At 38.3% G+C, this 17,171-nt stretch overlaps 2 protein-coding genes and 2 long non-coding RNA genes across 5 annotated transcripts; 3 read left to right on the forward strand and 1 right to left on the reverse strand.

Moving 5' to 3' along the window:
* Positions 1–72: 72 nt before the first annotated feature.
* LOC112495292 lies at positions 73–9,884 on the reverse strand. The gene is made up of 4 exons (XR_003061693.1): positions 9,810–9,884; positions 2,064–3,261; positions 359–1,980; positions 73–293 (listed from the first exon to the last, which is right to left on the reverse strand). It is a non-coding gene; the product is annotated as an uncharacterized LOC112495292 (long non-coding RNA).
* LOC107273977 lies at positions 4,866–10,065 on the forward strand. Its single transcript, XM_025091265.1, has 9 exons — positions 4,866–5,533; positions 5,645–6,758; positions 6,887–7,716; positions 8,464–8,664; positions 8,731–8,823; positions 8,920–8,949; positions 9,028–9,379; positions 9,495–9,633; positions 9,799–10,065. Exons 3-9 carry the CDS (start codon positions 7,570–7,572, stop codon positions 9,818–9,820), a joined length of 984 nt encoding a protein of 327 aa, XP_024947033.1. The 5' UTR covers positions 4,866–5,533; positions 5,645–6,758; positions 6,887–7,569; the 3' UTR covers positions 9,821–10,065.
* Positions 10,066–10,587: 522 nt separating this feature from the next.
* Positions 10,588–17,145, forward strand: LOC107273976. Of its 2 annotated transcripts, none has more exons than XM_025091272.1 (4): positions 10,588–10,730; positions 13,707–13,758; positions 15,458–15,616; positions 15,978–16,457. In XM_025091272.1, the coding sequence occupies exons 2-4, from the start codon at positions 13,714–13,716 to the stop codon at positions 16,161–16,163; spliced, it is 390 nt and encodes a 129-aa protein (XP_024947040.1). In that variant the 5' UTR covers positions 10,588–10,730; positions 13,707–13,713; the 3' UTR covers positions 16,164–16,457. The 2 variants fall into 2 exon arrangements, with proteins under 2 accessions (XP_024947040.1, XP_015608169.1); XM_015752683.2 differs by having other exon boundaries at positions 10,640–10,899; positions 15,978–17,145.
* Positions 13,765–15,094, forward strand: LOC112495291. Its single transcript, XR_003061692.1, has 2 exons — positions 13,765–14,300; positions 14,480–15,094. It is a non-coding gene; the product is annotated as an uncharacterized LOC112495291 (long non-coding RNA).
* Positions 17,146–17,171: the final 26 nt, after the last annotated feature.

A 17,171-nucleotide genomic window follows, 5' to 3' on the forward strand; every position in this document is an offset into this window, starting at 1 on the left:
TTTATATGGTATATCTTTCATGGTCTACACGTGCACCAGATTGTCTTTTTTTTAATTTACCATCCTTGTACATAACCTGTAATAGTTATTTATTTATTTACAGAAGATCGTTTCCTGGGAGTATTTTACTATGAATATAATCTATAGCCACTTTGCCAAGGAATTTGGTAATTCATAGAATGTCTGTTCCGTGTAATACTCTTGGTACAACGTTGCCGTAGGGCTCCTCTCCTCTCCTCTCCACCAGAAACCATCAGGACTCTCTGATGTACAGGTTATGTGCATTAGTTTGCCTAAAAGGGTTGTGCCATCAGTCTCTCTACGACGGGCATCTCTGTATCATACACGTAGAACTCACCCTCAAGGGAAACGAGGGCAAACAACCCCCCCACTCTCGACGTAAATTAAGCGCGTTGCATCAGCGGCATCCCGATGAGTTAGTGCCCTACGTTAATTCGCGCTAATGGACAGGTTATGAAAGTTTAATTGCCAGTTACACCGTACCCGCTTCGAGAGCCGACTGGCAAGCCGTTCAGCCTCGGCGAGTCTAAAACCGTTACGGCAATGTTACACCTCTTTTCTTGATTTTCAGTGCGTCGCAAGATTGGATGAAAATACGTGAAAATAATCCAGGTTGATACAGAGAAATATTAGGAAAGCTTACAATCACCTTCTTGTACCTGTACATTGACTGCTGCAATATTTCTGCACAGAAGAGATAATTGGTGCCAGAAAAACTATTTCGTCCTGGTTCATTGGAACTGGTAGAACCGGTCATAATTTCAGAAGTCATGCGATTATTTAATGACTAAGTAATCGGTCAGCTCGTGATTGTCGATTGCGAAAATTTCTCAGGAAATTCTTATCGCTTTAAAATAGCGTATAAACCGTACGCCATGGGTGGCTGCCAATTATATTCATCAGTGGCTAGTTTGTTTAGAGCCACCGGTACCTGTGGGGTTTCTCATCTAGAAGGAGTCAGCGGAGAAATGAATGGACGTAGCATCGATTATTCTAGTCTGCTAGATCACCAGATATAGATCCCCTGCTGGTTTCGTCAGCATAGTCCATGAGGATTTATTGTGCTGTTATTATCCATACTCGTGGCTGTGTGTGCGTACCAGTAATTTGGCTGGTTCTGCTCTTCTCAACAAGCTGTAAATTTCTTTACACTCTGTTTGGCCTCGTTTGACTTTCGCGATGACGCAAACTATTTTGCCCGCCAGTCCCGTGATCACGATGTTTCTAGGAGGGTAGCTGGAGCGGTTATTAAAAGATTGAAAAAAAAAAGAAAAAGTACAAGGGGAGAATACAAAAGAAATGTAGCAGAACGAGAGAAAAATTTCATTATTCTTGGCGGACAAAGGACCAACAAAGCAAAGTTACGTATTACGTGTCTTCTTGGTAGACAAAGCAGCCATTTTGTTTTTTCAAATATTAGAGAAACAAATGGCCGACTTTTTTCTTAATACTGTGGCATATCAATCTCTTGTCTCATTTGCACTCTTATAGCTATAATGGCCTACGCGGAAGATGCCATGCGATTCTTTTCCTTCCCATGAATCTCTTTCACTGACAATTCCTCATGACAGTGAAGCTTCTGTATCTTCTGAATACGTTTCTGGTTGGTTTACTCCTCAGGATTTCCTGTTTCCTGCGCCGAGGTCATCCGCGGTGTGCAGTTGCACCAAGTGCAACTGCAACTGAGGCGACTCGTCGGATCCGCGGCAATTCCGCTGCTGTTACTTTCTTGGTGGTTGCGATGGCTCTCTTGCACCTAACCTATCTAAAGCTGCAGTGCGAATCACGCAACGCGAAAAACAACGGCGAGACTTAACGCCTCGTGGATACGCTGTTACCGTGCAGAAACGGTCGACTGACGGTAACGATACGTACCTTTACAATTCCATTAAATCCCTAAAACCTTGAAGGAAACTTTTAGATTCCTTGAAGTCCCACAGTAACAGTCTCAGAGGGATGCTGTTAAACGTACCAGTATAAAAGTATGAATCAATCAAGGTAAAGCAAGCTATTTTTAAAATGAAAAAACTTTTTTCACTCACCTTTTCATATTTTCTTTTTAGTCTCCTCAATATCACCGCTTTTCGCGCTACGTAGCTCCCCTCTTGGATTTACTTTGTGTTCCCTGCTGGTTTGCTTGCTGAGAATACAAGGTGTTGAACGAAGCCGGAGTCTCGAGCCAATTAAAACAAACACTCCTTCATGGAATTACATTATTACCTAGACACTGCGCACGTGTTCGTGGAAAGTGCGTAGAGCACCAGGGAACTTATATGCTTATACGTAGAAGCATATACAGCAGCTTGGAATTGTCGCGAAATTTCGCGACAGACGTGGCCATACTATATTTCTTGAACATTAAGCTGGAGAATATGCAGTAAGGAAGTAGCAAGAAGAAACAAAGCCAGTGAATGCATCTCATAACAGTTAAACCTGAAATACATAAATTTTATGTTATTATACAACTACTTAAAAGTTATATATATATATGTATCTTATAGAACAACTGTGCTTGCTGGATAAGTTTGTACCAGTGAAGCAAGACAAGGAAACGGAGCACCTGGGTAATAACTGCGCATGCGCACTGAATGTAGATAACACGTGTAATTTAATGCGTGTAAAACGTAGAACACGCATAAACGAGGAATGGCGGCAAGTATGCATTCATAAAGGGCTCGTTCACTCTGAACTCTGATAGTGGCTGAGTATGAATCTGGGCCGCCTTTACGCTAACATATATATCTACGTCATTCGCTCTGTATATTTCTAAGCGTGTCTATGAATGCATTTCTGTATGCATTTATGCATAAATTTCTGTATCTCTTGTCGGCAATTATACATTATCTTTTTCCGGTACCAACACCCTTTAAGCACAGTGCACAACTGTGTCTCTGAAGTAATTAGCAAATTCATTAATAACTGCCTGGCAGTCTCAAGTTCACGGATAAAATACTTTTCTCTCCACTTTTGACATTTATGCTTTCCTCTTTTTTTTTCTTTTCTCGTATATTCTCGTGCCAAAGAATTTACGGGACGATCCCAAGAAAAGTCACTGATTCAATATTGGCGGAACGTGACGATGTAAATGTCCGTGTTCTTCTGTTTATCGGCAGATCAAAGGAAACGTTTTCACGAATTTTTTTTTTCACCAATTTTTCTACAGCCTCCTTCCGGGAAACCTCTGGTACAGGTAAAGAAGCTCAGAGATTCCTCGACACATCACAGCTTCTTGCAGACATTCTGAAATAAGTAAATTTCGATTGAACTACAGGCTCGAATAACATGCATATAAGTCACAAGGTCATAGGTCATTTTAAAATGCCAACAACAGCTGAGCTTCCGTATGATTCAGAAATCTATTAGAATATTCTCAGTATCTACCATATTATTCCTACGTCACATCCTACCTGTGTGAAACATGGTCATGGAGTTTCGAAAACAGCTACAGATAAGAGCACAAGAAATGGAAGAGAAAAGAATACGTAAATCCCACCTCAAACGTATCAGCATTATCCAGCCAGCAAAAGTGCACCTGTCAGAGTGGTAGTTTATCCGGGGAAAGCCCAAAGGGCAGATGCATCCGGTTTGAATATAGTAGTAGAGCCAAGTTAAAATATAAATAAAGAAGGAAAAAGGAAAAATTACTAAAAAAAATCATAAGCAAACCCATTTCTCTATCATCGCTGGAATATTTAAATATATATCTCCTTGCGTTGCGACGCCTAGCGTCTGCCTATCCTAGCATGACTCATGTCGAAAAGTGTTGCCTAGTTGACATTTATTGCTTCGACTAGCTAGCATATTTTGTTTTTCATTCCCCGTCGACCCACGACATCTTTACCCTATGCCGAAGGCTTTCACGCTCGTTAAGAAAACGACCTGGGACAGTCTTCCTTTCTCTCTCGGATACATAAAATTCCATGCTCTCTGTCTTTCTCCTGGTTACTCCTATCGACAGATCTTTCCCGTCATCTCTCACTACCTCCTCATACTTATCCTCCTTCTCCACCTTACAGTCCGTTTCTTCTTATTATAGTTCAAAAGTTCCGGGCGTCCCACTTTCCACCATTACCCAATCGCGGGGTTCCTTCTTTAATCTATAATACCAGAGTCAAGAGAAAGACTTTCGAGAACGTGTTTGACGTAATACCTGAGAACTTCTCTGGAGTTTTATTTTTTATATCTTCTTCTCTTTAAATTTGAGGCCAGGACGCTTGTTTCTTTTTTATCTCTTTCGTATCCAAGCCGATCGATGATGTTTTATTTGCTTTTAATAAAAAGTCTTGTGTCCTACGCGTGTCCTTTATTAATACTTGCAAGATGGACGTCCGAGAGATGTCGACAAAGAGTTTCTTGTTCTTCGTGATCGGGCAGCACGCCACAATAATATACGTACAATGTACTCGTTATGATGATTACGTGTGCTCTTGTGCGCATGCGCCTTAAGTGGGTTAATGGCTGACGCCACGGAGAGACGAAAATGATAGTGATCGATGTTTACGAGCCTTCTCTCACGTACCGGAAATGCATTACATTAATGAGTATCTTTAACTTATAGTTGAAACGATAGAGAAGGATGAAATCCGGTTTTCAGATACCATATGAAATTTATACATGCATGAATATGGATTGCCAGTGTTGATGATTTCGTATTACGTAAGAATATTCGTAATTCGTATAATGCTCTTTCATAGAAGTAATACTAAATTGCTGTAATAAAATGGAGAAATATTTGTAATTAAATTGTCTTTATTGATTCTTATTACTTAACGTTAGATCAAGCATTATGCATCTGTCAAATTTTATTGTAATAGGCGCGTAGTTAATTGTAATCTTTTCTTTTGTTTAATGTATCGTAGTTCATGGCTAAATTCTACACGGCTTGTAAATCCCTTGGAATTTTATGATATTGTTAGCTACCCTGCAAAAACAGTACAGAGGTAAAAAATTACTAACCCTAGAAACGTGTCGGTGATCTATTGCGTCAGGTTTAAGGTTAGGTCCTATTTTTTTCATACCTAAAGCCCATATCCCTTTCGCATTCCATACTGTACTTTGAAAGATGGTCACCCTGGGGCGTCGCCTCCCTGGGGATTTCCTTATTGACGAATTCCTCGCTCTAGAAATTTTGCAGCAGTCCACTTTCTTATAAATATTTCGTCGGACTTTATACACGCGGACATACGTGAACGACAATCTAATCTCACTGGCACTTTCCTCAATTCAGAAACTAAAAAGAAATTTGATACGGAATAAATGAAGTACTTATAGGTTATGTTTCTTTTATTCGTATCATGCTAATTCTTCATTCATCTTTTTGTATTATTATCTCCACTTCCTCTCGAGTAAAGAACAATGTATTATCTAGAGATGGTGAGTCTTTTGTCTTTGTGCTTATCTAACGACCCTGTCACAGGGACGCAGTGTAAATGGTCTAGATGAAGATGTCAGGAGCATCAGTATCGTCGGCATTCCAAGACGACAGGAAGCGGACTATTCGTTTGAGAAAAAGGTACACGAGGAGAATCTGTGACGTAGTTAGACTTATAATCTTGCAAGGAATTTGGCGTAAGACGTGTTTCTCTTTATCTTTTACCTCTCCTTCATCTTTTACTTCCCTCAGGGCGTCTCATCCATCCTTACGTCAAGGCACCTCGAGGGATGAATTTTGTACGGCTGCAGCCAACCTGACCAATCTTAAGAAGGGAGAGAAGGGAGAAAATATTAATGGCGTCGAAGATCTTCAAGATAACCCAACTGAAAAATGTCGTTATTCCCACTTTTTTCTTTCTTCTCTTCCCTAGACGTGCATCTTTTTCGGACACCTGCAGGTACTTTTTGTTGTTTTCCATGAAAATTCTTGGCTCTTCTTAAAATTCTTGGTCCAAGTTCTCAATGTTTACTTTGCCTTCCTTTAAATCTGTATTTAACCTTTTTTTTTTCTTCTCTTTTTCATTCAGACACCCGTTAGATACACGCAGTCCATACATTATCAACCATTTTACAAGTTAATGTTAGCTACGCCAGGAACTCCAGCAGTTGTTATAATACAAAAGTCGATCTCTCTGCCTCGGATTCTTCTGCAATCAATTGCAAGGTAAACCGGCCAGCGAAAGGCGCGACATAGGTGCAGGTGCATTGCTGTTTGCAATTACACAAATAGCCGAGAACTGCATGTGCAGTATTTCGATTAAAAACGTGATAGCGCATCTGCAGTACCGTATACATTAACCGACCAGTTGTATCAGTTGATTGCATTAAATTAATAAGACAGAAACACAGTGGAATTTTAGACAAAGAAAATCGAACGAATTAATTTGCAATTGAAGAAAAATTCTCTTAATCAAATCCACTATAAATCAGATTAGTGCCTATTAATAGTATTAGCTTCAAGTGTCTTTCTTTAATATACGTATACCAAAGTCTGTAAGATCACCTAGTAACCATTCACTTTCATTAATGAAAGTGCAACTTCATTCGTAGTTGTATTCGAATGTGGCGCATAGTTAATCGCATACCATTTCCTTTTCGTATTTTCCTCAGCTGGCTAATGCACCTACGCATGTATCTATATACAATATAGGTGTATAACTATATACTGGCGTGAAAGGTTCGAACACATGTGTTCATTGCCGTGTAATTGTCCATCTCGCCGAATGATCCGCTGGAATTGCAACGGTAATGATGGACTTTATTACAGCAACTGCTGTAAGTGGCTGCCAGTCAGCCTGTGCATGGTGAGAGTCTTAAAAATAAAATTCAGTCTTTCTATAGACTTGTTGGTTGTATTAATAACAGTAGTAAATTAAGTAGTATATATTTTTGTATTTTCTTTTTTAAATTTGTTCTCTTCAAGTATACATAGAAACAGGATACGATGTCTCTTTGATGAAACTGAATGATTTTTATAAATGGAATCTGTATGGAATGTGATGAAAAATAAGATACGCATCTTCGTGGATCCCTTGAGAAGTTTAAAGAAAAGGAGTAAGAAGAAGAAGAAAAAAAGAACCTCCTCTATACCTGACTGTGCGTAGTTGCATGCGAGCTGGCTTTTCTTTCTCTTCTATATACTTTTTTTTTCTCTTCTCCCTCATCAGGTTCCATCAATGGCGGATGGTCAGAAATTCCTGGCTAAGTTCACACAAGAATCCACTATATTTTGTGCAGGTAAAGACTTCCACTTGTTATGATAAATGGAAGAAGTATGTGAGCGTGGAGGAAAAGACATGACTTTTACTTTTGGTCAATTTTCAAAATATCCTAGGAAATTGGTAGTTCAACAATTTTCTACCTTATAATTTATACGCGTTGCATACTCTATATATAATAATCAGTATACGTATTATTTCTTACTTTCCCTAGATTTTGCAAAATTTTCAACTGTCAATTTTCGCATTCAGTCTGACACGAAGAAACCGTGAAACTTGAAACTCGAAGAAAAGTCTGTTTACGCTGCTGCTTTCACGTCTTTCGCCATTTCCCAATTGACAGGCAGAGATGCAGGAAAACGATAAGTCTTTGAATCGCGCGTAAACCACCTGAGGGATGAACGGTATCAATACACCAAACCACGAAGTGCATCAATTTCGAACTGCAGCACAGATAGCCAGTATCTATCACAGGGATGAGAATTTCGAAAGGAAATCTAACATATCGGAAATCGTTCACGGAACCTTTCATCTGTGTCAGCTTGTACGTAATTTTTTCCTCCCTTTAAATTCTATTAAACAAATCACAGGCATGAAAGACACATTGAAATATGAGATTTTTAATTTTTTATGGACAACTAACAATTTTTGCAGTTTCTTATCAGTAACCTAATTAATATATCAGTTAATGAATGACTACGTGAAACACTAGACCATTTGTAAGAAGTATCGTGTTGTACGCAGTTTGGTGTCACTTTACTGAGCTCGCATTAAAAAAAAAAAAAAAAACTAATACGAAGAAGGTAACTGGGTCGACGTTAATATCTAGAACATAAATAAAACAGACAGTAATCTTACACCTTAATGAAATTATATCTGTGGATTTCCTTAAGAGATTAGGCCTGTTCTCCTTTTTTGTCCTAAATATATTATGCATGTGCTCAGATCTGGAAGATCTTAAAACGTGTTAGGTCAGTACGTATCTCGGGTTGCATAACAAAATTATGAGACATCGTAACACACAGACAACTATACACTCAAGTGTTACGATTTAAATTACTTATATCGTGCTTCTAATTTAAGTTCAGTTTATGAGAATCGCCGTTAGAACGTCCTCGACCTCGATTGACGCGATCCTGAAACTGAAGTCTCCATCCTCGCTTTTATATTCCGCATGGCAGTCCTTTCCCTCGATTTACGTTCTTGTTTGCATACAGCGGAGGTCGTTAAACGGATTTATTCTGGGAGCGGTTCCACTGTCCCTACGAGCCTTGATTCTCGTTCTCTCCAGACTGTTGCCGTCACGCTCATTGTCTTTCATCATGTTCATCACGCGGCGAATCGCATCGCACAAGAACAGAATAAAGACGTGCCGACCTTGCCGGAAGAAAAGAATCCTGTCTTCATCGTGTTTCCGGCATGCATGATGCTCAGTTTGATATTGGCGATATTAAGATTTGGCACCAGGAAACTCGTCAGGAGGCCTGCCATCGTGAGTCTGTGATTTGAGTAGAAAAAGAGCCTTGATAAATTAATGCTGGTTTTCTTTTTCTTTAAGCCCATGACGTTTTCCTTCGTTGGTGCAATGTTTATGTTTATTGGTGCTATATCTGCTATGAGACACGCGGAGATTCATATAAATATCGCGGAGGTACCTGACAATGAATTACTCGATCATCCGATTTTTATTCATAATTATATCGTTTGTTTAATATCGATTTTTGGCTGTACCCTGTATCTTATACAGTCTTGGATACTGTACGATTTTTGGCTGTCGGTAAGATTGGAATTTTTATACCAAGTCTCGCTGAGAGGTATTTGTAGGGCGAGTTTTATACATAATAGATATTTGCAGGAGAAAAGGGAAAGGCAACTTGTTAATACCGTCGATGTGATACAGTCTGGTTCGAGCAACGTGTCATTCAATGATGCACCTACGGTATCCAGAGAGTCAAGTAATGAGCGACGACGATGTATTAAAACTAAAGATAAGAAGAACAAAAACCAGAAATACGACATGCAAGAACAGCCTGGTATTTTAGATCCTGTCGTCACTCTTGATAAACTCCCCTCGTATCGACAAGGAAGTCAGATGGATGTTCAAAGTTTCAAATTCGTAAGAAAAAACGCCATCTTTTGCACCGGAGATGTTACAGCCACCATCTATTTGCACTCGGTCAATAACATATCTTCTGTCGGTAACCGTAGTAAAAGCTTTATTCAGTTACAGTCGGTAGCGAAGGTCTCTCTTTACCACAAAATCCATTCCAGCTACTGTACCATATTTTGATATTCTACAATCAAATTTTCTACTTGTTCCAGAATTCAGAAGCAGAACCTATGAACATATATTGCTGCTGCGTAGACCTGTACATGTACACGAATATGAAGTATTTCACGAAGAAACCAACGCACGAGTTCCAAGTCGTTCACGTGATGTGAATCCGATCTCAGGAATCACGTATGAATCCATCTGATTTAGTAATCGAATTGGAGTAGACGGATGCTTTCGTAATGGAGAAAGACATTACTATTTAGAATCAATAAGCGTCCAAATACCTTACCCAACATACTAACGCGTACATAATATTTATTATCAATTATGATGCAATATAACATACTCTAGGTACTACGTACATACAATATGATATCAGATCCAACTTCGGAGCTAACTCTCTTCATACGGAGGAGTCAGGAGTGTTATGCAGAAGCATGATGTCACGTTATAGGCGTAGATATATATATATATCTTCGGTCATCCTCTAATGCGACGAGACACTCCATGATTGCGTACATTAAATCACTAGGAAGTCTAATAATTTCAAGAACTCTACTGATAAGTTTGGATATCCATATTAAAAATGCACAAAAAATATATTGCAGTCTATTAAAATCAGCTGACAAGAATTCTATATCGATTTATACACGTTTCCTCAAATACACAGAACTTATAGATACCCTTGCTGCATTTAGACAGAATAAATATTATGCTGTGTTACGTTCTTATACTTTGTTATTCATTGCAGTGTGGTGGTGTATCCATATTGGTCCAAGCAACACAAGTCGAGTTATCTTATCTCTGACTCTGGATTGAGTAGTTAATTCCAGAAATTCCATAGTGAGTAAAATGATTCGCCAGCGAGTGAGTAACTGGTATATATATGGATCTAACGTCATATTGAATTCCGTGCAAGGTCTAGATATTGTACTGTTGTTATTATCCGAATAGACCACTGCCATGGAATCCTCGTAGGTAGGGAGAAAGCATAGAACACAACCAAAAGGCAATACTACCGAGGATAGACAGCATATCTTTTTACTTATTATATCACCCAAGTCCTATATCTCCCATCCTCCTCATGGTAGCATCCCATTGGCCAGTTCGATTGGCCAACTGTCAGTGTGTCTGTCAGAGTTGCATTTGCTCGCACGAGTGGGGTTATGTCGAAGCAGTATGTGTTTTGTGTGTGACTAGTGAATAAAGAGCAGCGAGCCGAGTAAGGTGCAGAGCAGGAGAAGAGTGAGAAAGAGAGTTGGTAGGAAGAGAATAGGATGAAGGTGAGGCTTGGCGTAGTAGTAAGAATCGTAATAGAATAGCGCCCTCACGACGCTTGAAGAAGACGCTGAAATTCGGGACGCCAGTCACTCTGAGACTTTCGTTTACGACGCGTTAACCGACGCTCAGCACACTTTACAAACGTCACGTCCACAACGTCAAACATCAAACGTAAGTAGCATCCACCATTAGATACGTCGTGCACCTGTTGCTCGTTCGTAGGAGCGTGTATATAGAAATATTTTAAACGCTTTATAGTGCGAACGCGTCCTAAGGTATTCGTTTGGACTCTTTTCTGGGCGTCTCAACTGCGTCTTCCACAAATATCCTAACCACGCCGTTCGCCCATCCTTTGTTTTTATATACATTTTATACTCCGTAAATACGTAGTTAGTACGTGCTCACGAAGGATTTTGGATTGTTTCGAAAATTATTTCTAACCTGGATACGTGCGTGCTTCGGGATGTCGAAGACTGTTAAGGAAACGAATTGTATGCAAGACAGGGTGTGTTATTCTAAGATTTGATGCACAGGACGCTGCACAGTGTCCTTTGATGCTGTTTAACAATGTCTATTAAAGCATTAGAAATTATCTGCATGCTTCTCTAGCTAGTAATTGAATCGCGTTGTCGTATCAGTGCACCAGCTTCAGTGCGTGTATTCGTTCAGTCTTATTGCAGTGTGTCCGTGCGATTTCACAGTCAATGACTAATTGTTTCGAGAGGCTTGACTAATGTTGAATTTCCTGACGATACCAAGTGTCAGATATGAGAACGGAAGTCCAACAGAAAGCTTATTTCCTATGTAACCTTCGTTCTTATGGATTAATTACTTTTGCTCTGTAGCTTGCAATACAAAGGCGTCAAATAACAAGAGGATTTTTATGCTTTAGAAGGCCGCTATTTTTGTCCACAAAATAGTATTTTTTTGATGTTGCAAATTTATGGTCATGTAAAACAAACGTCGCGACAATCTCAACGTGGTCATAAGCGCCATTAAATTTTAGTACTGCTGCTGTTATTGTCCTTTATATAATAAATAGCGTCGTTTTTATATCTTTTTTTAAATTTTCTATGTATATTTACACATTTATGCAGGAGTGACTTGATAGTCAAATGAATGCTCTTTGGGCGCGTATTTTTGCGACGTGTTTACAGTTGCTACGGCAATGGAAAGCTTGCTCATGGGTGACATAAGTATTCAGCTCATGTTAGGCGCTCGTCATAGCTCACAAGTTTTCATTGCATTATGACCATCTTTGGAATCCCACGGTCGTATTATTAACGTTCCACTGACCCAGCTTTTTGAGGTAACGTTTCTCCACCTACTTATATATAAATCCATGCCCTTTGCTCAGCAGTTGCACGTAGCAATGTCGTATGGTGCAACAAAAATGCCTGAGGTACATCAGCATGCACGTGAACATAAATAAACGAACAGTGGCCATGGTTTACCGGGCCATAAATCTCCTTAGGATTTATGGGATGCTACTGCATCCAGAACCAGAGCTGAGCTTCGAAAATAGCTAATGGTCAGTGCGAGGTGACTTCGAGGAATCTGCAAGAAATAATACCTAAGCTTTGAGAAGAAGAAGAAGAGTGAATGAGGAAAAGAAAAACAAATACAAAAAATAAGACTATTTAGGTCAAGATCATACACAGATATATATACACATATTATGTGGAAAAAAAACATGTTATATTTTTTTTTCGATGACTCACAGTTTATATATATATACACACACTCGCGATTCTTGTTTACCGACAAGCTGGTCTGTATCATGATCCCCGCGTGTTTTGCGTCTCTGACAAGACGAGTGGGATTCAACATCACACGGGCCAATTTTATACGAGTTTATCGTATGCAGTTAACCCCTGTAGTCTGTCACTTAGAAAATACAAACGTAGTAGCATCTGCGAGGAAGATAGTACAAATTGAATGGCTATATTATCTGTGAAGTATAAAATTTAATATAAAAAAGTGACTTTCAGTCGCAATTTTTTGCGCTTGATTTACAATACGCTTGGAATCAATGTAAAGCTATGACATCAGATTTCAAAAATAATGATCATGATAGCGTTCGAATCGTGTCGAGGTAGTCAGGATTATTTGGTTGATGATTTCACGCCAATAATTTGAGGGTCGGGAGGGAATTTCTTCTCACCTGCCTGATCTACGATTTTTTGGCAATGGTTTTTTCGAAAGAAAAAAAAAATTCGTTCTCATTAACTCGGGTACCAGGAGAAAATGTCAATCGAAATAACGTGCTGTGCCAAACGTGGAATCCTTAAGGCGCTCGCGGGTCATGAATATCCTTTTTTTTTTAATACTGTTAAAGAATAATGACGCGATTATATAATTCATAGATTAAAGATATCATTTATTATCGTCTACGTGTGCTTGTGTGTATTTTTGTACTTGGACATAATATTGGAAATGCGAAGAATTGACGATGTAATTTTAACACGCATATTAAAGGCGTTTTCATGTAAATCGCGAACACGCGAGGCACTTTGCGAGATACGACTAGAAATTATGATAATATATTTATGTATACGTATAATAGATGTGTATATATATATATATATACATATACATATATATATATATACATATATATATAATATATATAGTGCAAAATTGACATTTCTTTTCATTGGCACTGTCAGGACGAATGAAATATCTTTATTCTTATGGCTCTGTTTTATTAATGGACTTTATATCGATTTCTACAGAGACCATTATACTTTATGGTTCGCAGCTGTACGCTTTTACGTTTCACGAGTTACAAATCTAACCTCGTTTTCTGTAGCGTACGAAAGTCGCTCTCGACTTGTTTTATATTAACCGCCAGATCGTAACTTGACTCGAGCAGTGAGTTTGAAAATGAAACGGCAATAGTCAGTTGATCGCCTTGGGAGGATTGTTTTTTTCTTTTTTTTAAATAAAAGCATACTAACGTTTTTTCTTAATTTCAGGCAGAAAATGGCTGTGATCACGCGGCTCGCTATCGTCAAATTCCTTGAACTGGTAAGTATTAATGACATACTATATCACAGCCTTGATAAATATGCTGTAAACACCTTCGGGTTAATATGCCAGACTCGAAGTGTTATAAAAAAAAAACTTGATTCTGAACTGTCAAAATACAAATATCCAAAATGTTTGGTAAGCCTGAATCTTATACAAATATCCGTATACAAAATCGTAGCGTACAATAACTATGCTGTTGTATATAGTTAGTAGCCGACTGACTGTCTTGATAGTCATTGAATACCACGCTTGAATCATATGTGTGTGGCTCACCACACGTCATCAAGTTAAATCTCACGCCTCCGCATAGAATCATAGTTAAAAGACGTTTACACGAAGTCGTAATCGTTGCATTCGCAAAAGACCGTGTAAGCATCAGGAATGGAGCGTGACATAATCGCGTTAATTATGATCCATGAAGTCTCGTTGTGTTTAAAGAGACATGCAAAACCGGAAGCCAAGGACACGTAGGAGTTTCCGTTATGAGTGTTAGGACTGTGGAGAATAATTAGAAATGCAGATAACTTTCTTAAGTGCGGGTAACGTACATAACCTCTCAGTAAAGGCTTTTATTCTCGTTTCTTAAAATTATTACAATATAGAATTTAATTTCACTTTAGTTAATAAGTGGAATCCGTCTAACTGGAATCTACTTTATGACGGTAGCTCGTATAGCTGTAAGGATCATTTTCAATTAGCGACAATCTTATATTCACAGCATACACGTAATCGTGGGACTAGGAGAGAAAAAGTTCAACTGCAAGAATGGAATTTTGTACTTCAGAGTCGAATAAAGGTCGTAACTTATTGTAGCATCTTACTTTGAAGTTTTATAAAGCTTGACGATGACTTCAAGTGGATGATTGGTCAGTCTTTTATCCGTTGCTGTACGCTCGTTATGTATACGAATGAATGTATTTTTCATTTGATTCACAGCGATCGGGTTTTTTGTATTAGCTGATCACGTTTTTTAAAAGCTATCGAGGTAATAGGATTTATTGTAATTTAGTAAACTCCTTGACGCTTTCGTGCCATGACGAGCATTGCTTCTGATTAACGATAAAGTTATTGAATTAGGATTTTGTATGTCGCGAGGAGATGTGGTATGTGTAATAGACTCTGTTTTACCGACCTGGGCTCACTGCCTAATTTTCCTGTCTCCGTAGGTAATTCAGAGTGGCAAAACCAACGACGATGAATGCACAGATGCATCTATTTGCGATATCGTAGTCAACAATATGAACGCACCTTTATTCTGTAGAACCTGTTGTGTAGGAAAGTGACACAGATAGTAAATATAGTACAGCAAAAGCGTGAGGTTATTTTGTTTTAAGATATTGATGGTTCATCGTTCTCATTTATCGTGCCCTCCTTTTTCTATGTTCGCTAGGCTCTTACCAGACTGATTTATAAGTAAATGTATTTGCGGAAATGATAAGGTTAATTTCCGGTGACAAATGGATGCGTGTCCATGAGGATTTGTAATATCTTGACGGCGAAATCGGAAGAGGTAGGTCTCAAGGTTTATTTAGTGGACAGAAATTCTCACGAGACGTCATGCCTTTGTTTAGAGTTATAGATCAAGACCAAGATGTTGAAAGTGGGATAAGCAAGGACTTTATTTTGGACAAATATAATTTAGGTCCGTGAGTCGATGGGAAATATGTTTAACATTTTTATTTTTTTTTATTTATAGCTCCTAGTATGTATCCTTATTGGACTCCATTACCATTCGTTCAGGACCGGTGATGATCACACTGCTATGATCACTATGGGAACTTTTGGTGGATATCTCATCATCCTCGTAGGACTATTCGCCGGTGGAGTTATGGGAACTCCAGTTAATCGTCGCGTGGTACGTATAATAATGTATATTTAATCCGTGAGACTATATAGACAGGTCATTTGAATTCCTGAGAGCAACGTACTCCATTACGCAAGAATAGAGCTCTACGAAAAGTCGATGAAACACGATTTCGTAAGATTCTTGAGCGATTCGTTAAAGATGGCGGCGGGGCAAAACATGAAAACGATGTATCGCGTGTCTTTGTCGGCGAGAAAATTTGATAAAGTTTCTAGAGAACTATTCTTGGCCATGACTCCTTTAAAGGTTACACGTAATATACGGCGGCTCGATGGAAACTCTTTGAAGACTTTTTTTATATGTTACTTTAATTATATTTCTTAATCGTCGTGTATTTTTAATTCTATTTCAGGATCTCTTCTTCAGTCTTATCGGATGTGCCCTTTTCATCGCTGCTGGTGCCCTCAATATTCATGAATTCGAGAAGTACAACAAATCCTCGTTACGCGATACAGGACTGGCCAAGGGTTCAATTTCTGTTATCGAGGGTGCTCTATTTTTGGTGGACGCCGTACTCACTTTTAGAGGAGAAGCATAAGTTTCGAGTTACTCGACGAAAGAGGGACTGCTTGGTCGAAATTTCTTCTATGTCGTTATATAAACGTCCAGTAACATTCCGCCATTGTGAAGGAAGGCTTGTCGTTCCGACGAATGCTGCTATTCTTTGTCTTAGAAAAGGAAAAGAAATAACACCGCTTCGATCCCTTTTTCCTTTCAATGTCTTTTCGCCTTTACTTTCTACAACTTGAACAATTTTTCTAGTGTTCCGTATGAATTTATATGTATATTGTTTCGTTCAGTTTGAAATCAGCAAATGAAGAAATTCATTTTGCCTTTCTTTGGTTCCATTTCCCTATCCTTCATAAAAAGTACATTATTCATTAAGAGAAGATCATTTTATTTTCATACTTTATTATACCCCTCTTGACATATCTATATTAGAATGTGTAATAGTCGATTCACAGTACAAATAATGAAAATAAGCAATGATAGAACTTTTCAAAACAAGAATTACTATGATTGGAGTATTTTTGTGTGCATTTATATATACATATATTCTGATAATATAGAGGCCATAAAAACGGTGTTATGAGATTTAAAGGCGGTCCCTTTTTATACAAAATTTGTAACAACATTATAGATAATAATGTAACTGTTATTGTCGCTTGTAAATTAAGTCACACCGATTCATTACATCATTATATTAAGATTAAGAGAATTAAAAAATATATAATACAAATCAAAAATATTCATTCATTCTGCCTCCTTATGAAGCACAGACCATGTATCTCCGTCGGGGGAAGTCAAATCAAAAAGAAGTTATTTTATACTCGATACTATTATCACGCCTAGTGTTATACTTGTTTATTGTACACACACGCATGTAATAACACGTATTTAATTAATTGTACGATTTTGAGACCAGTGTCATCACCCGTAGCGGTTTTACATTTATTTATCATTTATTTGTACATTTTGTAATGCTCTATTGCTTAAAACAATAAATATGAAAAAATCAATGCACACATATATAGATCCTAGACCC

This window comes from Cephus cinctus, unplaced genomic scaffold (assembly GCF_000341935.2).
Source record: "Cephus cinctus unplaced genomic scaffold, Ccin1 Ccin1_scaffold1891, whole genome shotgun sequence".
NCBI lineage: Eukaryota > Metazoa > Arthropoda > Insecta > Hymenoptera > Cephidae > Cephus > Cephus cinctus.

What these genes read in the sequence shown, in the direction of transcription:
- LOC107273977 (XM_025091265.1), top strand. Translation starts at nt 7,570, where the DNA reads ATGAACGGTATCAATACACCAAACCACGAAGTGCATCAATTTCGAACT. An exon ending in TTCATATAAATATCGCGGAG is followed by an intron (nt 8,824 to 8,919) that starts GTACCTGACAAT and finishes TATCTTATACAG; the next exon opens with TCTTGGATACTGTACGATTT. An exon ending in ATCTTCTGTCGGTAACCGTA is followed by an intron (nt 9,380 to 9,494) that starts GTAAAAGCTTTA and finishes TACTTGTTCCAG; the next exon opens with AATTCAGAAGCAGAACCTAT.
- LOC107273976 (XM_025091272.1), top strand. Translation starts at nt 13,714, where the DNA reads ATGGCTGTGATCACGCGGCTCGCTATCGTCAAATTCCTTGAACTG. An exon ending in TCGTCAAATTCCTTGAACTG is followed by an intron (nt 13,759 to 15,457) that starts GTAAGTATTAAT and finishes TTTTATTTATAG; the next exon opens with CTCCTAGTATGTATCCTTAT. An exon ending in CTCCAGTTAATCGTCGCGTG is followed by an intron (nt 15,617 to 15,977) that starts GTACGTATAATA and finishes ATTCTATTTCAG; the next exon opens with GATCTCTTCTTCAGTCTTAT.